The 22,704-nt window shown below is 42.3% G+C and overlaps 1 protein-coding gene and 1 long non-coding RNA gene across 3 annotated transcripts in view; one reads left to right on the forward strand and one right to left on the reverse strand.

Annotated features, from left to right (window-relative positions):
- The window catches only part of LOC147250725 (uncharacterized), a 2,544-nt gene extending 1,073 nt beyond the window's left edge, over positions 1-1,471 (forward strand). The window contains exons 4-5 of the long non-coding RNA XR_015119109.1: positions 267-468; positions 564-1,471. This is a non-coding gene — a long non-coding RNA (uncharacterized LOC147250725). The remainder of the gene's footprint in view (positions 1-266; positions 469-563) is intronic.
- A 13,963-nt stretch (positions 1,472-15,434) lies between these two features.
- gpc4 (glypican 4) overlaps positions 15,435-22,704 on the reverse strand; it is a 53,186-nt gene continuing 45,916 nt past the window's right edge. The window contains exons 3-9 of one of the 2 annotated variants that reach the window (XM_086222948.1): positions 21,367-21,764; positions 20,919-21,084; positions 19,721-19,851; positions 19,491-19,637; positions 19,282-19,406; positions 19,028-19,200; positions 15,437-18,946 (exon numbers count right to left, since the gene is read on the reverse strand). In XM_086222948.1, coding sequence (XP_086079074.1) covers positions 18,729-18,946; positions 19,028-19,200; positions 19,282-19,406; positions 19,491-19,637; positions 19,721-19,851; positions 20,919-21,084; positions 21,367-21,764 — 1,358 coding nt within the window. In that variant the 3' untranslated portion in view covers positions 15,437-18,728. Of the gene's footprint in view, positions 18,947-19,027; positions 19,201-19,281; positions 19,638-19,720; positions 19,852-20,918; positions 21,085-21,366; positions 21,765-22,704 lie in introns of both variants that reach the window. The other variant, XM_086222947.1, reaches the window with a different exon arrangement.

Consider the following 22,704-nt stretch of genomic DNA (forward strand, 5'->3'; position numbering starts at 1 on the left):
ACCTCTTGACATCCCTGCCACCTCCCACTCTCTCTCTCTCTCTCTCTCTCTCTCTCTCTCTCTCTCTCTCTCTCTCTCTCTCTCTCTCTCTCTCTCTCTCTCTCTCTCTCTCTCTCTCTCTCTCTCTATATATATATATATATATATATATATATATATATATATATATATATATATATATATATATATAAAATGCAAAGTATATCAAGAGGAGGGAACAATACATCCCACAAGAACAGGCATGTTTGCATGTCTTCTCATTCCAGCTCTGCTCCTGCTTACCGGAACCCGTCCAGACCCCAAGTCATTGACACCTTGACTTCATGCCAGTCAACACGCAAAGGACAACAATAACAAGTGAACACATCCAACACGTCTCCAACAGCTGTGACGTAAACAGGCAGTACCGACCACAGTTCTAACCCTAACTAACCCGACAGCAAAGAAAACAACAAGGGCCACCGCCAGGTAATTCGTTTGGTAATAAAGCAAGTTACTAACAACTCTATTATCCCATTTCGCCAAATCCTTAACGTCAGGTTTGTCGAATCTCTCCGAACCAGGAAAGAAATCGTCCCACCGTCTGAGCGGTGCCAGCTCCAGTTTCGCCATGACCTCTGCCCCCGGCTGGAGGTTATAGCCATAGGTTATGGCTTCCTGCTGCTGCTCCTTCCTCTCCTTCTGAGTTACTGGCGGTTAGCAAACAGCTTATAGGTGCATTACCGCCACCCACTGGATTGAAGATGGAACAGTGGATTAGCAGGGAAAACCTAGATTCTCTCTGCTATTCCCAGTACTCTCCATCAGTGATAGGACTGTTTAGTGCCCTCAGTGCCTTTACTAATAGACATATATATGCACTAGATGCCGCACTGACTGCTGCAGCTCATCAGAGCGGCGTGCCAACAGGGCGGTCATCTTGGAATAGGGCTACTTGCTCCTACAGGGTATCCCGAGACACAATTCTACAATTCTACAATTTCATTTAGCAGACGCTTTTGTCCAAAGCGACGTACAACACAAGCAAGAATTTAGACTTAAGGAAAAACCCATAGGAAGCGCAAAAGTGCTTCAGTTGTGATTTGGTCACAGGTACTGCCATCTAGTGGCAGAAGAAGTGTCGCCCTCCCCCCCCTCCCTTTTTTTTTTTGACAAACATACAACATCACACAACACAGTTAGTGCTACATAATCACTAAGTGCTGGGTCTTGGACCCTCTGACTTATTCTACCCCACAGGACAAAGAGGAGAAGAGTCAGGTTCAGTGCCTCGGTGCTCTCTGAACAATTGAGTCTTCAATTGTCTCTTAAGACAATTAGAGACACATGTTTATGTATGATTACATCTATGGAGGAGTGGTGTTTCTACACAATAAAAGTACGGTAATAATAAACTGCTCAGTTGTCATGCTATCTACACGAGGTATGTTCATCAAATGTCAGACATGACGGACAGAGGTAGAATGAAAAGGACCCAGAAAACGTCCAGGTGTGTTCAGGTCTTTATTAAAAGCATTGCTTGAAGGGTAGGCTATACATTTCTTTTTAATATAATAATAATTACTATTATTAGAATTTCATTCACACACACACACACACACACACACATATATATATATATATATATATATATATATATATATATATATATAATTATATTGTCATTACTGTTATTATTGCTATTATCATCATATTATTATTGTTGCAATTGCTATTATCTTTATTATATATTATTGCTATCATTAAAATTATGCTTGCAGGGTGTACACTGCATTTGAGTATAATAATGATTACATCAATAAATATAATTGTATTATAGTAATTATTACTATTATCATCATAGTTTTCATATTATCATTGTATTATCATTACACATATTACTTTTATTATTTATTATTAATCTAATTTGCATTATATTATTATTGTTGCTATAGTTTTTATTCTTATATTAATATTATAAAGCAGCCCAGTGGCGCAGTGGTCCTCACTGTGGCCCCCAGCAAGAAGGTTGTGGGTGGAGTCCCGGCTGCAGCACGGGGTCTTTCTGTGTGAGTCTCCATGTTCTCCCTGTTCCTGCTGGGTTCTCTCTGGTACTCCAGCTTCCTCCACAGTCCAAAGACATCAAGAGGGACCAGGTTAATCCAGACTCTAAATTGACCGTAGGCGTGGCTGGGAGAGCCAATGGTTGTCTGTCTCTATGTGTTGGCCCTGCCATGGACTGGTGACCTGTCCAGGTGGAAGACTGCTGGGATAGGCTCCACCCCCACCACCCTGAACAGGAGAAGAGGGAGGAGATGGAGGGATGGATTAATATTATAATATTATTAGTATTATTAGAATTGTATCTCTATCATCATCATTTTTGGTATTATTGTAGACAAAGGATCTGCTGTCTCTACCCTTTTTGAATATCAGACCTTCAGAAAAACCTGCAGGAACTTACAAACTATTTACTAGCTTTTGATGAATTGGAGCCAAATCCCCTGAAAGAGAACAGTCTTGCACTGTTTCTTTCTTGTGCTTCCACTCTGGTATTTGAGAGAGGCAAGTTTTGCAATGTTGTGCAGCCTAATTTTGAGGAACAGAGACACCACCAGTTTAAGGAGGTTTGAATGGTGGTTGTCAATGCCAGATTGTGTGTCTCCAGTATGTTCGCCAAGCAAAAACACATCATCCGTGTCAATCTCCTCACGGACCACATGCATGACTGCTGGCAGTTTGGGAACTGGGAGTGGACCTGGCGAATCACCTGCTCTGCTGCCCTCACCACCTTGACTGTGCCTTCAGATGGAATCATGAGCCCACTATTGTTTCTGAGCACAAGTAGGTGGTAGCTCTCATCATACGAAGAGTGTACAGCATCTGTCACCAGGCTGGCACGGCACACATCACAAGAGAGCCTTTTAAGAACCTGCCGAACCACAAACCCTGCGATGTAGACCAAAGCATTGTCCACAAGACCACCAAAGCGTGTGGGAAGGTAGCTGTGGTCACACACGAGGGCTGCTAAGTTCACAAATGGGGAAGGGAGTTCGCCTGCAGTTTCAGCAGAGGACATCTTGACAGCAGACAGAGAGGCTGTGTCATCCTGTGCTGCCACTTTGCCTTGCCCAGTTGGTGAGAGACCCCATCAGACCATCAGACGTCGGAAGAGGCCCTGGAACTGGCCGGCAGAGGGATTGTTGTTCCAGCCCCCTTAGGAAAGACAACAACACCCACACACTCCAATTACACCACAGATCTTTACTCATTGTTTTATAAAGGCTGTAAAATGTGAACCTTACCTGATGCTCTGATTGAATTAAAGAGAAGCTCCAAGTGATCTTGGCTGAACTGGTAGGTGCAGACATACCGCTGGACTTGGAGCAGCTCAGGAATCATCAGCATCAGGGTGTCAGTGTTGATCACAAACCCGATGACAGACAGGTACCTTAAAAAGAGAAAAGGTTGTATTTCCCTGATTGTGTTAAATGAAAGACACCTCAAGGAAGCACCTAGGAATTTTGTTCAATGAAAGAGGTAAAATGATTTTGCCACCACGTCCATCAGATGTGAACAGCTATGGGTGGCAGGGTTAGCCACAGACATAGAGCTTTTGCTGAGGTGGGAACCATTGTGGGGAAACTGTACTGCCAATTTAATGGGAACAAAATTACTGTGTGCAAACCTTACTGTCTTTTAGGATGCTGAACCATCTATAGGAACATTATTGAACCAGAAGTGGGACAGCTTGAAATACGAACATGCAAAACATGACACCTGCATGATGTTAACACGGTAGCATACATACCATCGACACCTGTAGGACCTGAAAAACACTAAACAATTCAAATAGAAAAAAAAATGCAGACAGCAAACAAATTCGAACAAGACGCATCATATCCCATACTCATACACATCATAGAAACTCATTTTCCTCACACATAAATCCCTTTATGTCCTTGCGCCCCCCTCCCCCCCACCTCCAGTACCTGTCCAACCTTCTCCATCTCCACTCATCATCTCAGACCCTGCATCCCTGAGATTCTGCTCTGCTCTCCATCCCCTGTCCCAGACTACAGACCTTTGGTGACAGAGACTTCAGTGTCGTAGCCTTCATTCTTTGGAACTCTCTCCCCTCTAAAATGCGCCATGCCCCAACCTCACCTCAAGACTCGCCTTCTCGCCATACCATTTCCAAATTAGGCATTTAGTGCTCTCTTTTATTCATCTATTTTATTTTTCACTGTAAAGTGACCATGGGTTTCTTGAAAGGTGCAATATAAAGTATAGTTATTACCATTATTACACAACCTTTACAAAACTTTAATAGCAGGACAGTTGTCGAGGGTTACACGGAGTGGTCAGTCATGGTGGGTCCCAACTTACCTGGTGCATACCATAGCATACCATATTGACACCTGTAAGACCTGAAAAAAGTTATTTCCAACAGTAAAAAACATTGCATGCAGGAAAAATAAACAATAGAACAAAAGGTAATTTAAACCTGAATCAGAACAAAAGAACAGAGCATCTTATGAACTCGATTCAGAATATGGGAACTGAGTAGAGAATCAACCTGAACCTTGAACTTCATTCGAACAGTAAAATCACAATTTTACAAAGACCTCTTTGATTGGTGAAGGGGTGTGCCATCTTTGACTGACAAACTGATCAAGTACTTCCTGGCTCTCAACAAGAACTCCACTCTCTCTGCCCAATTCAAAGCCCCAAGGGAAGCTTTGAAACCTTTAGCACGGGGATTGCTGCTGTTCAAGGTGTCAAAGAGCCTGTCAATAATCTAAAAACAAACATCTGCATTGACTTTAAGCATCCAAAACCATTGCCATAACACTGTTTGAACACGTATCATATCAAATTAGTGCTAATGTATTCAAAAAAAAAACAAACCTATTCATTTCACTATGTTAAAGACATCCAAGTATTTGTAACTTCCCTCTCCTACCTCTATGGCCCTCGGCACATCCCCAATCATATTAGCTCAAAGAATTCAGCCGTTGCTTCACAGTCCTTCAACTGTGAGTAGCCTCGGTCCCTCAGTGTGCAGAGAGCCACTGTTACTGAGTGACTCAATGTCTGCATAGCCAGAGGCACCTTCATCTTCTGGTTGTCGAAGTGGACAGGCTTGTGCGTGATCTTGTTTTCAGCATGCAGTCCATCCCTCATCTGAACATTTTTGAGACTAACAATGTATTTTCAGTTGATGGAGCCAGAGGTGTTCATTATTGGGCTGTATGCCTTCAAATCAGACTCAGAATTAGAATTCAAGATTCAGATTCAAGGATCTTTATTCTCTCACCACTCACATTTCCATGTTGAGAGGTGAGAGAATATAGAACCCACTTTCTGTCAAAAGAGAGTGATTTATGACCCTAATTAGCTTATCCCCGCCTCCTTACGCATTCGGGGGGGGGGGGGGGTCCGTCACGGGGCCTCAGTATGTGTGTGCGTGTGCGTGTGTGTGTGTGCCTGTGTGTATGAGAGACATCTGACATCATGTTGAAATCAGATGACTGGATGCTAGGTTGTAAGTTGCCGCTAGTTGAAGAAAATACGTTGACCTTTTGCCCTTTTATACTGTTTCAGACTCTTTTATGTGTGTCACACATTGTTTGTGGAGGTATCTGTTCGGGAGCTCGTCTCAGGGCCTCGTGTGTGTGTGTGTGTGTGTGTGTGTGTGTGTGTGTGTGTGTGTGTGTGTGTGTGTGAGAGAGAGAGAGAGAGAGAGAGACATCATATTTTGTGAGTGAGGGTTAGGGCCCCCTCCATGGGGTTGATGCACAGTCCTCCAAAGAGGAACTGGCTGGACTCCCCAGTCCACAAAAAATGTTTATTTATGGGTTAAGGGTTTAGAATGGGTGGGTGGATGCTTAGGGGTTAATGCCACTAGGCCTCCAAAAAATTAATTTAAAAAAAATTAGTTTTCCACCACCCTAAGGTGGTGGGTATTCCAAAAATTTGCCTTATAGCCTTAATGAGATCAGCCTTAGCGCAACGTTTCGGCTTTTTTCTAGCCTTCCTCAGGCGCAGCTGATCACAATGGTGACTTTGCCTGGTATGGCATAAGTAACACTCGCTCCCAAAAAGCACTTCCCTTTTATTCCCTTTTGTATCTCATTCTATCCCTCCCTTGTTTTGTTCAATGTAATGATTTTTGTGTTGTCCAATTTATATTGTCTTTTAGTTCCTTACACCTCTTTGTTAAATTATATTTTGTTCTTAGGTTATTTTTTTGTTCCAATCCTTTTGTCTTTCTTAGAATAATGTTTTTTAGAATAATGTTTTTATGTTGTCCAATCCATATTTATCCTTCTTGTCCTTATCTGTTTGGTGTCTAATTCTTTAATTCTTTATATGTAGTCTTGCCGTTGGTCTTGTAAATAAATTTCTGTTAATCCCTTAACCTGTCTCCTGTTTTTATGTCCAATTTCTTTTCAAATAATAAATCTTTTTCAATTCTTTCCCTCTATTCTTCACTGTATTTCTTTCTAATGTTATTCTCTTCCCTCTTCCTAACTTCTTCCTTCCCCTTCCTAGCGTTACCTGCTTTCACCTTCTCCTTAGCCTCGTTAGGCCATGTGGCACTTTACCTTTCCCTTTTTCACTTTCCCTCTTCTTCTTTTAAGTTTTATACACTCTGTACGTTTTTTATACACAGGCTTATTTTGTTCACGGGCTTCAGATTTGGGCTGGCTTATAAATTGGGGCACAGCGGGCACGAGTTTGGGTTAGACATGGGGGCATTAGAGTGGTTTAGTATTTGGGTTAGGGTTAGGTATAAGGTAAGAGTACCACCCCACCCAAAGTGGTGCACTTTGGAACCGAAAGGTGTAGGAGGCTGAAAGTTGGTGCATAGGGTTCTGATGGTCAGCGGAGTGATTGGTGAAAGTTTCAAGTGGATTGGAGCAAAGGGGGCGGAGTTATTGGCGAATAAGCCCCTATTTTGACCTTCATTGGCGGTGCACTTTTGACCTGTAGGGGGCAGAGTGCTGAGAGTCTGGATACCCCCCCCCCCCACCCCCAAATGGGCTTTCCAACGAGCCTAGTCCCGAGTCTGTAGGATGTTCCTAGCCTGAGTAATGTGGATTTTAAATTCCCCCATTCAAGTGAATGGGAGTGAGTGAAAATTTGACTGTTTTCTGTGAAAAGTGTCCTGTGGAAAGTGTCTAGGTGCATGTTTGCGGTGATTTGGAGTCTATTGGTAGTACTTTGCTGGGTATGAATTTTGCAAGTTAGTATGGGGTGGATAGCACTTGTTGTGTGCTGAAGTGTGTGGGTGAGTGTGTGTGTGTGTTTGTGTGCCTGTGTGTGTGTGTGTGCGTGTGCATGCGTGTGCATGCGTGAAGGTTAGGGTTAGGCAAGAGTAAAGGGAGGAGGTTAGGGTTAGGGTTTGGGTAGAGGGCAGAGGATACGTTTGAGGGTTAGGGTTAGGGTTTAGGGTTAGGGTTAGGGTTAGGTATAAGGTAAGGGTTAGGGTTAGGGTTAGGGTTAGGTATAGAATAGGTTAGGGTTAGGGTTAGGGTTAGGGTTAGGTATAGAATAGAGAAGGTTAGGGTTAGGGCTAGGGTTTAGGGTTAGGGTTAGGGTTAGGTATAGAATAGAGAAGGTTAGGGTTAGGGTTAGGGTTTAGGGTTAGGGTTAGGGTTAGGTATAGAATAGAATAGGTTAGGGTTAGGGTTTAGGGTTAGGGTTAGGGTTAGGGTTTAGGGTTAGGGTTAGGGTTAGGTATAGAATAGAATAGGTTAGGGTTAGGGTTTAGGGTTAGGGTTAGTGTTAGGGTTTAGGGTTAGGGTTAGGGTTAGGTATAGAATAGAATAGGTTAGGGTTAGGGTTTAGGGTTAGGGTTTAGGGTTAGGGTTAGTGTTAGGGTTTAGGGTTAGGGTTAGGGTTAGGTATAGAATAGAATAGGTTAGGGTTAGGGTTAGGTATAGAATAGAATAGGTTAGGGTTAGGGTTAGGTATAGAATAGAATAGGTTAGGGTTAGGGGTTAGGGTTTGGGTTAGGGTTAGGGTTAGGTATAGAATAGAATCGGTTAGGGTTAGGGGTTAGGGTTTGCGGTACATGTCTGTGTCTCTCACACTCCTATCCCCTTTCAGCTGTCCCTTTCTTTTCCTTTTCCCTTTTTGTTCTTACCCTTTCTTTACTTTCCCTTCTTGATCTTAATTTCTACCTTCCCTTCCTGTCCTCTTGGTTTCTAATAAACAGACGTTCCTTTCCTCTTCTTTGAGTTGACTTATTTAGTTTTATTATTCTCTGACTTGAGTTTGTGTTTCTCTTTCTTGAGTTTACGCTTCAGGGTTTTAGGGTGAGGGTTGGTTAAACCCCAAACCCTAACCCTAACCCTAATCAGGGTTAGGGTTAGGGTTAGGGTTTGCGGTACATGTCTGTGTCTCTCACACTCCTGTCCCCTTTCAGCTGTCCCTTTCTTTTCCTTTTCCCTTTTTGTTCTTACCCTTTCTATACTTTCAGTATTTATACTATATATATTATACTTTCACTTTTTAGTACTTTTTTAGGCCTTTATTGTAGAACTGACACGTTTTGCACTGTGGACAAACGTAGCCTTTTTACGTTTTGACATGAGACTGGGTTGTCCACAGACACAGGTCCTGACCTCCTTCAGTCCAACTCTGAAGTCAAAATGTCAAAAAATGACGTGTATACAGCATTTGGCACAAAAAAAGTCCTATAAAATCCGATAAAGAAAGTTTCTGCATCTTTCTATGCTTTCAGGTTGAAACTTGACTGAAAACTCACTTTGAACAAAAGTTATGGCTGTTTTGTATCACAGGTCACAAATAGTGTTTTCTCAGCGAGAGAAGGCCAAAATGAACACTTCATGCAGAACTCCTGTATTTTGATGAAAACTCACTTAAATCCACCTGTAACTTCAAGTTTATGCATCTTTCTATGCTTTCAGGTTGAAACTTGACTGAAACCTCACTTTGAAGAAAAGTTATGGCTGTTTTGTATCACAGGTCACAAATAGTGTTTTCTCAGCGAGAGAAGGCCAAAATGAACACTTCATGCAGAACTCCTGTATTTTGATGAAAACTCACTGAAATCAAGCTGTAACTTCAAGTTTATGCATCTTTCTATGCTTTCAGGTTGAAACTTGACTGAAAACTCACTTTGAACAAAAGTTAAGGCATTTTTGTATCACAGGTCACAAATAGTGTTTTCTCAGCGAGAGAAGGCCAAAATGAACACTTCATGCAGAACTCCTGTATTTTGATGAAAACTCACTGAAATCAAGCTGTAACTTCAAGTTTATGCATCTTTCTATGCTTTCAGGTTGAAACTTGACTGAAAACTCACTTTGAACAAAAGTTAAGGCATTTTTGTATCACAGGTCACAAACAGTGTTTTCTCAGCGAGAGAAGGCCAAAATGAACACTTCATGCAGAACTCTTTTATTTGGAGGAAAACTGAGTGATATGAACCTGTATCTTCAAGTTTGTGCATCTTTCTATGCTTTCAGGTTGAAATTTCAATTGAAAGACATTTTAAAAATCATTTATCTGTTTGATGATAACGGTTAACAAAGAGTGTTTTCAAATCAAAAGAAAGCATTTATAAACATTTCGTGCAAAACTCCTATATTTTGTAAAAAAAAAAAGACTGAAATCCACCTGTAACTTCAAGTTCATACGTTTTATTATGGTTTCTGGTTGAAACTTGACTGAAAACTCACTTTGAACAAAAGTTATGTCATTTTTGTATCACAGGTCACAAATAGTGTTTTCTCAGCGAGAGAAGGCCAAAATGAACACTTCATGCAGAACTCCTGTATTTTGAGGAAAACTGAGTTAAATCCACCTGTAACTTCAAATTTATGCATCTTTCTATGCTTTCAGGTTGAAAGTTCACTGAAAAGTGACTTTGAACAATAAAAGTTTAGGGCATGAAATTAAGCGGCAAAGATTCTGGAAGGATTTATGCGCATCATGCACATATAGCGCGCACTCATTAACAGCAAGAACAGTTCAATACAGGTTTTGAATCGGTGTGTATGTGAAAACCGGCTCCAGGCCGTCTGCCTGAGCTGACTCTTGTTTTGGGGGGGGCTGGGACACTGTTTCGTGCGTGTTTTTACTGTTTCCCGTGCTGCTAATGTGTTGATCTGCTGAGCAAACTGTAGGAATTTTTCAACAAGTCACCATTAATCAATCAGAAGGACCCACAGAGTCCATATTGCACTGTTCAAAATCTGGAGAGGACACCTTCCAGTTGGTTCAAAAGAATTTTTTCAGATTAACAGGAAAGAATCCAGAGCTCTGGAGATGGTCTTCCCCTATCCTGGAGTCAGCATACGCAGATGCGTCGTCCCTGGCGTTGTGGCAAGAAGTCCAACGATCTCACTCTCTCTCCAGTTTTATGTGTTACAAGGAGGTGCTTATGTGATCACTTCTGCGTGCAAGTGTGTATTTTTGATCTTTGTGTTATTTTGCAGAATCTTCTGTCTGACCACGTGCCAGCACCATCTGTTCCCATTGTAGACTCCTTGTTGCATCTGTGAAGATCCAAACCTCTCTTGTCCTGATTCACGACCTTGCTCTTATCTACTTCTGACTCCCACCACTTCATCCCACCGTAGAAATTCTATGGACTCTGTTCTGACTTAATTAGCTTAAGGAAGTGATGCTAGCCATGAGCTACACTCCTGCTCTTCCCTGTTGTGACCTTTTCACCTGTGTCCACTCTTATACAGTCTCTTCTGTGCTTCACTGCCTTGTGTTTCCTGCACTCTATTTTAAGTAAATATATGTATTAATTTAACTACAGTTAAAGTAAATATATGTATGGATTAATTTACAGTTAAAGCAAATATATGAATAAATTTATCTACATTTACCCCCTGTTGAGCACTACTAAGTGCTCACTTTTTCAGCTGGATAAATTTATAGCTGATCATCCAATTGTGGGGTCTCGTCAGTGTCCTCATCTACCCAGACGAGCTCAGGTCCACCCTCATCCAGGGGAGGAGCTGAGGGTTCAGTGGTGGACAGCATCTGGTATGCTGGAGGAGGCCCATTCTGCATATTAACTTTCTTCTCCACTGCTGCTGAAATCACACGCTCACACATAGATCTGATTGGTGGGATACAACAACAACCAACAATAATCAATAATGAAATGCAACCAAGATGCCAGAGAGAACACTCGTAATCATTCCCGACCATTTGCCGAACATATTTTTTCTATACCTTTCCTGGCTCCTCCAGCCAACCACATTGACTTCTCCTCTGGTGCAGCTTTGTCTTGTAGCTCAATCAACTCAGTCACAGTCCATCTGGGTTTTAGGTCGGTCATGTTGGTCTCTGTTGTCATCATTTGGTATGTCGGGGAATACCCTGCTGCTTTCTTTGCAGCCATATATGCAGCTTGATTTCCCTTAGCCACCATAGTTCTGCTTGTATCATGTCCCTTGCACTTCACTACTGCAACCGTTTCCGGGAGCATAAGTGCTTCCTCTAATTCTCTCATCATGGTCTCATGTCTGATCGGTGTGCCTGTGGAGGTGCAGTAGCCTCCTCTTCTCCATTCTGGGAGTTGCACATGTGTTGCGTTAACCGCATATTCTGAGTCCGTGTATATGTTCACTCTCTGTCCCTTCCCTTATTTGCATGCCTCAGTGAGTCCCACAATTTCTTCCTTCTGTGCTGAGGGGCCATCTATCACTTGCCCTGTTACTAGGGTTTCATAGGTTCCATCTGCAGATAGTTTCACTACCGCCCATGCTGCGGAGAGTGAACCATCATGTCTTCTAAAACAACATCCGTCAGAAAACAATGTGCATGTGGCGTCATGATTAGGTGTTGCCGTCAGTACCTTCAGGCTCAGGCCCTAATAAATAAACAAAGCAATTTCAGATATAATGTTTGCCACCATTGTTTCCTATGGGAGACCTCACCCCCCCCCCCCCGAGTGCCCCTATGTTTTTTGGGGTGGGGGTCCGATACTCCATCCATTGTCCATCGTCATCTTCCGCTTATTCCTTACTAGTAAGGGTTGCTGGGGGCTGGAGCCTATCCCAGCAGCTACGGGTGAGAGGCAGGGTTCACCCTGGACAGGTCACCAGTCCATCACAGGACCAACACATAGAGACAGACAACCATTCACACTCACAGTCACACCTACGGTCAATTTAGAGTATCAATCAGTCTCATCCCCTCTTGATGTCTTTTGACTGTGGGAGGAAGCTGGAGTACCAGAGAGATCCCACACAGGAACAGGGAGAACATGGAGACTCACACAGAAAGATCCCGCGCCCGAGCTGGGACTCGAACCAGGAACCTTCTTGCTGTGAGGCCACAGTGCTGACCACTGCACCACCGTGCAGCCCGGGTCCGATACTCCTAAGTGTGTGTTTTTAGTGTCTTTCGTGCTCCTTCTGTGTTTCTCTGCCGAGCAAACATAATAAGGTCTTTGCCTGAAGTACCTTCTGGCTCAAGCCCTAATAATAAGTTTTCATTTTTTTCGAGCAATAACAGTTAATACCAGGTTTTGCATGGGTGTGTATGGGAGAGCTGACTCCGCCCTCACCCCCTGAGAACCCCTATGTTTTTTTTTTGGCTGGGACACTGTTTAGTGTGTCATTTTTGTGTTTGTAGTGTTTGAGAGTGTCGAGCAATCTCAATTGGGTCTTCGCCTGAAGTACCTTCTAACTCAGGACCTAATAAAAAAACAAAGCAATTTCAGATATATTTTTTGCCACCATTGTTTTCTATGGGAGACCCCCCCCCGACCCCCCAAGTGCCCCTATGTGTTTTTTGGGGGGCTCTGATACTCCTAAGTGTGTGTTTTTAGTGCTCCTTCTGTGTTTGTCTGCCAAGCAAACATAATAAGGTCTTCGTCTGAAGTACCTTCTGGCTCAGGCCCTAATAACAGTTGAAGATGGAAGCTAGCATCTGGAAGGGGAGGCAGGGAGAGCAAGCCAGGTTGATGGGGGACTGGATGGTAGACTGGTTCATGGGAGGGGAGGCAGGGAGAGCAAGCCAGCTTGATGGGGGACTGGATGGTAGACTGGTTCATGGAAGGGGAGCGCAGGCCGGTGAGGCAAGGAGAGTTTCAGGAGGAAGATGGAGGAACAGCTTCAGTAGAGCAAAGTCCAAGAAGTCTGGAGGAACATGAACAAAATCTCTGGCCACTCTGAGGACAATGGAGGAGCCACAGCCTCTGCTGACCGGGGGTGGGTTAACGACCTGAACCAGTTTTTCAACAGATTTGACTCTGGGCCACTTAACACCTCCCCCCACCCCCCAGCTTCCATCACCTCCCCTCCACATGCCCCCCCCCCCCGGTGCAGTGCTATTGCTACCTGCACTCTCCTCACACCACCTTGTTTCACCCCCTTCCACACATCCACACACATATCCACCCACAACAAGTATGTGAGGCTCCAGAACTGTGTGTCTGCTGTGGTAGTCTGCAGCATGGGGGCGTCGCAGGGCACAGTCCTCTCACCCTTTCTGTTCAGTCCGTACACTTCAAACTTCAGATATAACTCGGACCATTGCCACCTACAGAAGTTCTCAGATGATTCGGCCATCATCGGATGCGTATCGGACGGTAACAACCGGGAATACAGGGGGGTCATTAGGGACTTTGTCAACTGGTGAGGTCAATGCCCTGCAGAGCAACACCAGCAAGATGAAGGAGATGGTGATAGACTTCAGGAGGAAGTCACCCCTACTACACTGATGAACATCCAGGGAAAAGATATCGAGACAGTGGACTCGTAAAAGTACCTGGGCGTTCACCTCAATAACAAACTGGACTGGTCCACTAACACTGATGTCCTGTACAAGAGAGGCCGGAGTCGACTCCACCTGTTGAGGAGACTGAGGTCCTTCGGAGTCTGCAGGATTCTGCTGAAAACTTTTTATGACTCTGTTGTTGCATCCGCCATCCTCTATACAGTAGCCGGGGGGGGGGGGGGGGGCAGACAGACACAGACACAGACAGGAACAGGATTGACAAACTGATGCGATGGTCTAGCTCTGTGCTGGGATGTCCCCTAGAGTCTGTGGTTGTGGTGGGTGAGAGGAGGATGTTGGCAAAGCTGACATCCATCATGGACAACCCCCATCACCCCCTGCATGAGACCGTGGGTGCGCTGAGCAGCTCCTTCAGTCAGACACTGAAACATCCTCGCTGCAGGAAGGAGCACTTTGGCAGGTCATTCATCCCAACAGCAGTGAGACTCTACAACGCTTCATGACGCCGAGAGTCACTCGGACACTTTACCTCCTCCGTCACCTCCCCCCACTGTAGTCACTTTACGCACACACATTTATGATTTATTTACTTATTTATTTATCTAAATACCTCCAACCCTCCACCCATAATTGGAAAATATGTATATTTGGTGTCTTGTATATAGTGTTTTATACACATGTAACTCTGTATATAATGTTCTTCTCTCTTTTGATATATTTAACTTTTCTCTTTCTTTCTTGAAATTCAGCTGTGGTAACACACAAATTTCTCCATTGTGGGATCAATAAAGTTCTTTCTATTTGCTATCTATCTATCTAAAGGTCATTCTGTCTGTTTTTCACTGAGAAAATTCTATTTTTGATATGTACCCACAAATGCTTTAACTCTGGTGCATATTAATTTAAGAGTGAAATTCATGTTGAAAAACATTGAACTGTAGCTAAAGTTGAAGTGAAACATCAATAACTTGAATTTACAGATGGATTTCGATCAGTTTTCCTTACAAAAATTGAGTACTGCAATACATGTTCATTTTGGCCTTTCCTGACAATGCTATTTTTGACATGTGCTTACAAAGGATTTACCATTTGTGCAAAATAACTTATAAGTGAAAGTCATGTTGCAAAAATATCTCGCTAAATTTAAAGTGAAAAAATGGATTTGAGTCAGTTTTCCTCAGAATACCGGAGTTCTGAAATACATGTTCGTTTTGGCTTTTGTTCTCAAGAGAAAAAGCTGTTTTCAGCTTGAACTCACAAATGATGCAAACAATGACACTCACAAGTGACATGGATGTTAGTACTGGAGTCTGGATAAATTTAAAAGAAAAAAATACCAGCCAATTCTTCTGTGTTTATTGGTGTACTCTATTAAATGTTGATTTCCGCAGTGGAAAAATCTTTCTTGACATGTCCTCGCAAATACTATTAATATTATGCAAAGCTACTTACATTGGAATTTTTGCTACATAACTCAGACCCCATCACTACAATGTAAAAATATACTGTAATTTTGAAAGCATACAGTAAGACTCTCCCCTTCATACAAAGTAACAACTCCCAGCAAATGTAATATTTATTGCTTTTGAAGAAAATGAGGTGTTAAAGTTGTGAAAGGAAACTCATGAAATTTGGGGGAATGTATTACGTTTGTGGTTTATTACATTTTTGTGAAGGTATTACATATGCGGGTGAAACAATTTTCATGCAAAAAAAAAAACAGAGCTACCCGTGGACTGACAAGGCAGAATGGGGTCATGGAGACATGATCACTCACCTACCTCTAAGACTTTAATCCCCTTACCCTCCACACTACACTTAGTACACACTACAAAACACACCTTGCTTCATTTGGTCAGAATCATGGTTAATACACATTATACCATGTGGCAGTAACATGCGGGAAACTTCTTCTGCCGTGGCCTACGCCTGCTGAGAAAGACTCCTAATGAAGAAATCTAATTTTACAATATAGTTCATTAAATAATTGATGGTTATTGAATTGTCATTGCGTTGATCATGCATTGCTGCGTGTTATGTTGAGTGAGTGTGTTGAGTACCACAGCAGGTAAACAGTGTGTGCATATTGGGGCAAAAGACCGTCTGACTTTCACGTGGGTTAAGCCTTTCCATGATGATTACATTGTTTGTATTACTGTGTTGCGTCTTGCTGTAATTGCATGTTTTTATCAGTCACTTGGGCACCAATTGCACATCATCATTTTCTTAATTTTTTTGTGCAACTTTTGTTGTTTTGTTATAAGCAAAGAATGGTGAAAGGTCAGGATTTCCTGAAAACTTTCCTCTGGTAGTAAATTTCTATGTACACCATATGTGGTCTGCTTAGTGATTAGGGACAACTGGTGACTCCTGTCCTTCAGCAACCCAGATGTGCAAGTGATCTTTTCTCTTGGACATGTCTTATGAAGCAGTTTAAAGTGGAGGGATTACCTCATAAGCAAAAAAAAATAAATAAAAAAATGTATATATGTATATATACATTTTTTAGTACGAGGTAAGCAGCTTCCCTTGTATTCATTGCTCATTGGCTGTTGTGGGCCCATCTGCAGATGTAGAATTAAACTTACAGAAAGAGTGTTTGACTGCAGTGTTCTTTTATTTCATCAGAAATTGCCACCACAGAGGACATTAACAAGCATTTAAATATTGGCAGTTTTTATTTGAACAAGACTAAGAAATGTTTAATATACATTTTTTCTTACATTTCAACATCTATCTCATCTTGTTTTTCCATAACATTTAGGAGATACTCTGTAAAAATCTGGTGTACTGTTAAGGCCTCTTTTAGAGACATCTAAAATGGCTACTCTTTATTTACATTTTATTCAGTCACTCACTCTCTCCTCAGAGAATAAGTCCTTTCTGTTCCTTATGGGCCAGCGGCAGATGGAAGGGTCTTGACACGTGTCCAACTCATCTTTAAAGTCCTTAAACTTAAGATCATCAGGTGGGCCAATTCCTGCCAGCCAGAGAATGTTGCTGCCCTGGTCAGCACAGACTTCAACCACCACCAGCCCAAACATTTCCTCTGAACATTGGTTTCTTCACACGCAACTCCTCATCATGACACAAGCACATGCACAAAGCCCTTATAGAAATGTTGAAGGAAAGGGAGCACTGAACTGGTCACATACAGAAGTAATGCCAAATCAAGCTGCTGAAACTCAGTTTTATTATTTTAAATGAAGGCTTTAGTTATTGATGTTGCATAGATGTTCCTTCAAAGTTAATTTCAATGAGATATGTAGTTTCCCCATCTGAAATATATCATTTACTTTTTTTTGGGATAAGAATTAACAGATGCTTATGATCAACCTGTATTTTAACAACATTGGTCTTCAAGGGTAAAACCTGCAAATTGTTTTTTTTTCTACATTTTACAAAATGCATAATTGCAGGCTCACAAAGTCGACAATTGCAAATAATGCTCATGAACTATTTTTCCTATTTCTCTGGAGAATCTGCATCAATTTTAGGATGTTTGCGATGGCAGTGAGATACTCATATAATTTACTATACAAAGCCTACATGAGATGGCATCATTTCAAGATGAAATGGCCAGTTGACGCACACTCGCTAATCAGATGAACAGAAAATGCCGTGCTTACCAGCTTGTAACAACATTCTTCAAGAGGGATGATAGACACACTTCAATAACATCAACAGTCTCTTTACGTGAGGCCTTGCTTGTAACGGTACCAAGGTTAACTCCATTTCAGAGGTACAAGTGTTGTGGGGCTGGGGTGTGGGCAGAAAAAAAAGCTAAATTGTGCAGACTTAACCACTTCCACCCCACAAAACAGCAGTAAAATCCACTGTAGTACCTAATATATATCTTCATACCAAAAACAGCTAAAAAAAAAATACAACACCTTTTCAACATAAAACCCTGTGTTAAAATAATTTTTCCCCGATTTCATTTGATCAAGTCACTCTCTTTTGGTTCTCTTTAGGTTCATGCAAAGCCCATTTTCTTTTCCAACATGTAAGACTGCAAGAAATCCAATCCTCCATGTTGAAATGAGCTTTGAATTCAAAAAGGGGTTTTGTGAATTGTCAACTTCACCTTTTTGAGGAAAAACAGGGAAGTCCCTCTCCTTTGATGGATGGGAGATATGTGGATGCATCTGAATCAGACACTCAACTCAATATTCCTTGAGAACATGCATGAGGTATGACAATGGTATGACATCAAAAGGTCTAACTGAGAAACAACAATGACTGCAAAAAGATCAAGTTACGCTGTGATTATGCTGGTGGCAGATACATGATGGCAGGTTTGGGCTCAAATAGTACCCTGAAAGCTCTTTGAATGACTCCATCTCCAGGTCAAACGTGCAGGAAATTCTGTCACTGTATGTTTGAAAGATGAACTGCAGCAAATGGAACAAAGGCGAACACTGTTCCTTCTTAGCGTTAAACAAGCCTGTACTACCTAGCTTGAAAATTTCTGACGGCTGAAATGAATAAATGCACTGACACAAATGTTCACATTTTGCACAACCATAATGTGCTGCTTGATCATTACAAGTTATGAGTTCATAGCTATCACTGATTTATAACTTCTTGCAATAAAATTAGTTGACCTCTGAATTATGGGAATATAACATCCTCAGAAATATGAAGACACATCCCCTCACAGGCAGTAATATATGACAATTATTGCTGAAGGCACTAAGCGGAAGTACGTGATTTAATTGCCGTTACGTTTATAATGCTGCAGCCAGCCAGAACCAAACTGTAGCTCCAAAAGAGCCATAAGACGTAAAGGTTTACTGGGGGTGGGGGGGTGGGGGGTGGTGGTCAATTACAGACATGTCATTAAAAAATACAAACAAATAATTAAAAATGAAGTTATTGTAGTTTTATGGAGCCCCCCTCCCCCCATGGCAGACAGTCCAATGTCCTGAAGGCCGTCTTCTAAAAAATCTTTCAGTTTTCCCCTTCGCTCTGTCATTCCTGCTCATTCTCTTCCCCACACTGTTTTATCTCAACCGGGGAGCCAGCAGGGCTAGAGTCAGCCCACAGAGAGCCAGCACCATGCTTCCCTGTACGCTGACGCCAGAAGATGTACCACTCTGCACCAGATTGACTCGTGGATTTCCAGGGTTTGGTGGAGTGGAGAAGTAGATATCCCGGTCTGTGTTGCAAGATGGATAGTCACAGCCACTGCCGCTCTCCTCTCCACCACTGCCTTCTTCATCTGGGCACCAACATAGACAGAAGGTCAGATGTTAACTAGACCATCCTTAAATGAAGAGATTCAAGCCGAAGCTGTGCTCACCGTTGTCCATAGAGATGTCATTGCCACTGTACGCTGCTTTGAGCCAACTTGTCATTTCCTTTAAAACAGCAATCTGACTGCGAATCACAATGTCTGGCTTTGTGATATCTACGTCCACATCAGGGTTCGACACTTGATTGGCCAGTCCATTGCCAATGACGACCGACTCATACCTGTGTGAGATAACATTCATTACTAGTCAGGATCTCAACTCATCCAATCAAATGTAGAATTCAAATGCACTATGAGCTTACCTGCTTTTTGCTGTTCCATTCCAGCACTCGTCCCCGGGTGCAGTCCTCTCACCTGCACACACAGTATCTGGTAATGTGGACCAGAACTTCTTTGCATGTTTCAACTTCTTCTTAACGTCATTCGTCTGTGTAGGAGACACACAGAAATGAGGTGCAAGTTCAAACACAGAAACAGGTCCTGCTTTGTTCTGGGTTTTCTTTGACCTTACCAGTCTGTCTAAGCTGGTCCCAGCAGCGGTGGTTGGTCGTGCATCAGGGCTATAGGGACGGAAGCGGCCAGTAAACCCTGTTTCTTTGACAGAGCGTTTGGAGCGGAAGGCCATGTTTGGTTTAGGCTGACCACAGCCGTGAAAAACCTGTTAGCAAATATTAAGTCAAGTCAGTGTTGCTGAATATGTTTGTTTCTTGCCTCTGTTAAAAAGACTGAAATAATACTGACTTTCTGTGAGACTTGCATGCTGTTCTCTTGCATGTTCATAATAGCCTCTGAAATCTTCACATCAATGGGATCCATGACAGACTCAAAATTGAAAGGGCCCTCCAGCCTCTCAGCTAGACTAAGCATAGCATCTGAAAAACAGAGCACAGATAATACCACATTAGGAAGTAATTTATTTCATAAACACATTTTCTTCAGTCTGAAGTTACAAAACACATTCACTAGGGGGAAGCAGATGTCCAAGATCAGCAAGTATTTAACCAGTAAACGCCCCATAGAATCTGGCTCTACAGCAAGGAAACAGAGGGAAGCAGATGCCTAGGCAGAGAGTAGCTGTGTCAGCAGCAAGGGACACACATGGAACAGTGGTACATGAGTCAGAAAACATCTCAGTGTCTACCAAGTCTACCATGTACGAGGCCTGAGCAATGTCGTAGCCATGTATCCTCCATTAAAAGCAAATGAATATATATATGAACCCCCTCAAACAGTCATGCAAAGTTTGGTTGCATGCTCCCTCCCATGCTAATGGCAAGTTAATCGTTTAGCATGGCAAGCATGTTGCTTGACTGCCACTGGTATATGTCACTTTGGCAGAGACAGTTACATGGCGAGGAAAGGGAGGAGAGGATAGGTTGGCTCAACAGCATTGTAGCTCTGCCGTAGGCATTACTGTGGCTTTCTTTGTTTCTTTCATTGTTTTGTTGACATTAAAGTTATAAAGAGTGTCTTGATGAATAACATGGTTACATTCAATAATGGGATTGAGAATAGTTTATTAAAAATGACCAGTAATTATTGAGTGAGATGATAACATTTTCAACTATAGAGCCAAGATTAATCATTTAAAATACATATCATATCGCAGAGCTGTGGATTCACTCTAAATATCAAAAACCCATTTGTTTTGTTCATAAAACCAAAAAGGTGCTTTATGATGTGGGCCAAAGCATTCATTGCCCCTCCCATTCTTAATTACTAAACAATTAAAGACACGTTTCAACAGGACTCTTACAACTGCTGTGTTTTTTCGTAAGAAATGTCCTAACCAACTATAACCTGCTAAAGAATGGGTGGGTATGGGGGGGGGGGGGGGGGGGGATCAACGCACTCTGCTGCCAAATCTAAACAGTTGAAACCCAAAAGTTCAGTAAATGCTGACTCCAGAAAGCTGTTTGCACATGTAATTGTCACTCACCAAGAAAGTTGTTCCATTCAGTGTCCAGGTCAGCCTGGTTGGCCAAACACCCACGCATCACATTCAGACAGTAGTTTTGGCAGGGCTTTAGGGCCACCTGGCCTGAGCAGTAAGGACAGTACAACATCTTCATGGCTGCTCGCACACAGCTGGGAGAAGCGCTGACCTGCAGGAAGCAGGGGGCAGAGAGCAAAAAGTTCACAGCAAAAAACTTGGATACTAAGAAGGCTGGGCCATTCATGGACACAAAGCTGTATAAACTAATCGCTGAATTCACCGTGTCGGAAAATGTATCACATTTGGAATAGACAAGGTGATTGATGTTATCAGAGAGAAATGGAACCAGCATGTCCAAGAGACACACAAGTTCTGAAAACAGATAGATACTAATCAGGCTTTCATGGCTTTTTAAATCAAAGACAAAAGTATGAATGCATCTCAGACTTACTGTAGAAACTTTATTGACCACCTCTGGCATAAGTGCCAGTCCACGCACAAATGTGCGTGCAGCCACAAAAGCCCTCGTCAGCTGGATACGAAGCTTGCGAGGCACATCTCCAAAAGGCTGCAGCTGCTCAGTGTGGCGACTGACACACTCCATGTAGGCATCGCTGAACTCATACTGCACGTTGACCAGCCGGAACATCCTCTCCAGAAGGTCTGCCCAGAAGTCTGACAGCATAGATTCCAGGTTGATGGCACTGCTGCCAGACACATAGTACCGCGTAAGGGCCTCAAAGAAGTTCTTGAAGAGTTCTGCATTCTGCACGTACATCATGCCATATGTTCTCACAAACATGTTGTGCAGAGAGACCTCTGCATTTTTCAAGAGCTCACGGAAAAACTCTGTGGGGGATAAAGAAGGAGAAGAGATTTGTGTGATGACTAAAAAAGTTATGAGAAATGCCCAAACCTGCAAAAACATTTCACTGTCCATGTGACATTATACACGTATTGCTTCAAACAGTTACAGATCTTAGGGCTTTAATTAGCCCTGTAAAAGGAAGATGTGTTATTTGACTTTAATACTCAATAAACCATACTGACATTCTTTGGACAATCAAAACTGATCTTTAGAGTAGCCAAGGACAAGACAAATATATTTTCTAACAAAACTAAGCTAAGAGAAATTCTAGCATGAACTTCTTATAAGCTGGCCATAAGAAGAACAATGAAGACCATCAGTCTTGTCTAGGTTCTAAAAGTTTGGGGAATTTTGTTGAATCTTGTGTATTCCTGCCTTCTTGCTGAGTTTGGAGGATGAAAATTGTCCATAGTATACCACTTTTAACAAAATACTCCTATATCTTTGATGAAACTAGTTTGAATACAACAGAAAACACAAATGCAATGCAGAGTAACTGAAACATTTCAACATGTCTAGGGATGCAGCAATTGCCCAGCCTGGGACTGGAATCAGCTGGTTTTCAGCGTGACTACTCCTGACTGGTGGCTGGCTTGTCAGTGTCACGTCTTTCCAATTCCCAGCCTGTCACTTGTCAGCAAACAGCTTCACTGGGGAATTGCAGCAAGTCTATTTTTGATAGAGGCGTGTCAATATGCACAGAGAAGTTTGCGCCAGACAGGAAATCTCCACATGAATGGCATAGTATATCCGGTGATTTGTCAAAATAAAACATCTTGTTCAGGCATCCAATCACAAAACAGACATGATGTAAACACGTACTCTACGTGTAGATAAGAGAAGCACATCAAGAAAAAACACATACACATATATATATATATATATACATACGTATGTACACACACATATATACATATACAC

The sequence above is a fragment of the Aulostomus chinensis genome, chromosome 13 (assembly GCF_037954235.1).
Source record: "Aulostomus chinensis isolate RoL2024-O1b breed Wild chromosome 13, RoL_Achi_v1.0, whole genome shotgun sequence".
Lineage (NCBI taxonomy): Eukaryota > Metazoa > Chordata > Actinopteri > Syngnathiformes > Aulostomidae > Aulostomus > Aulostomus chinensis.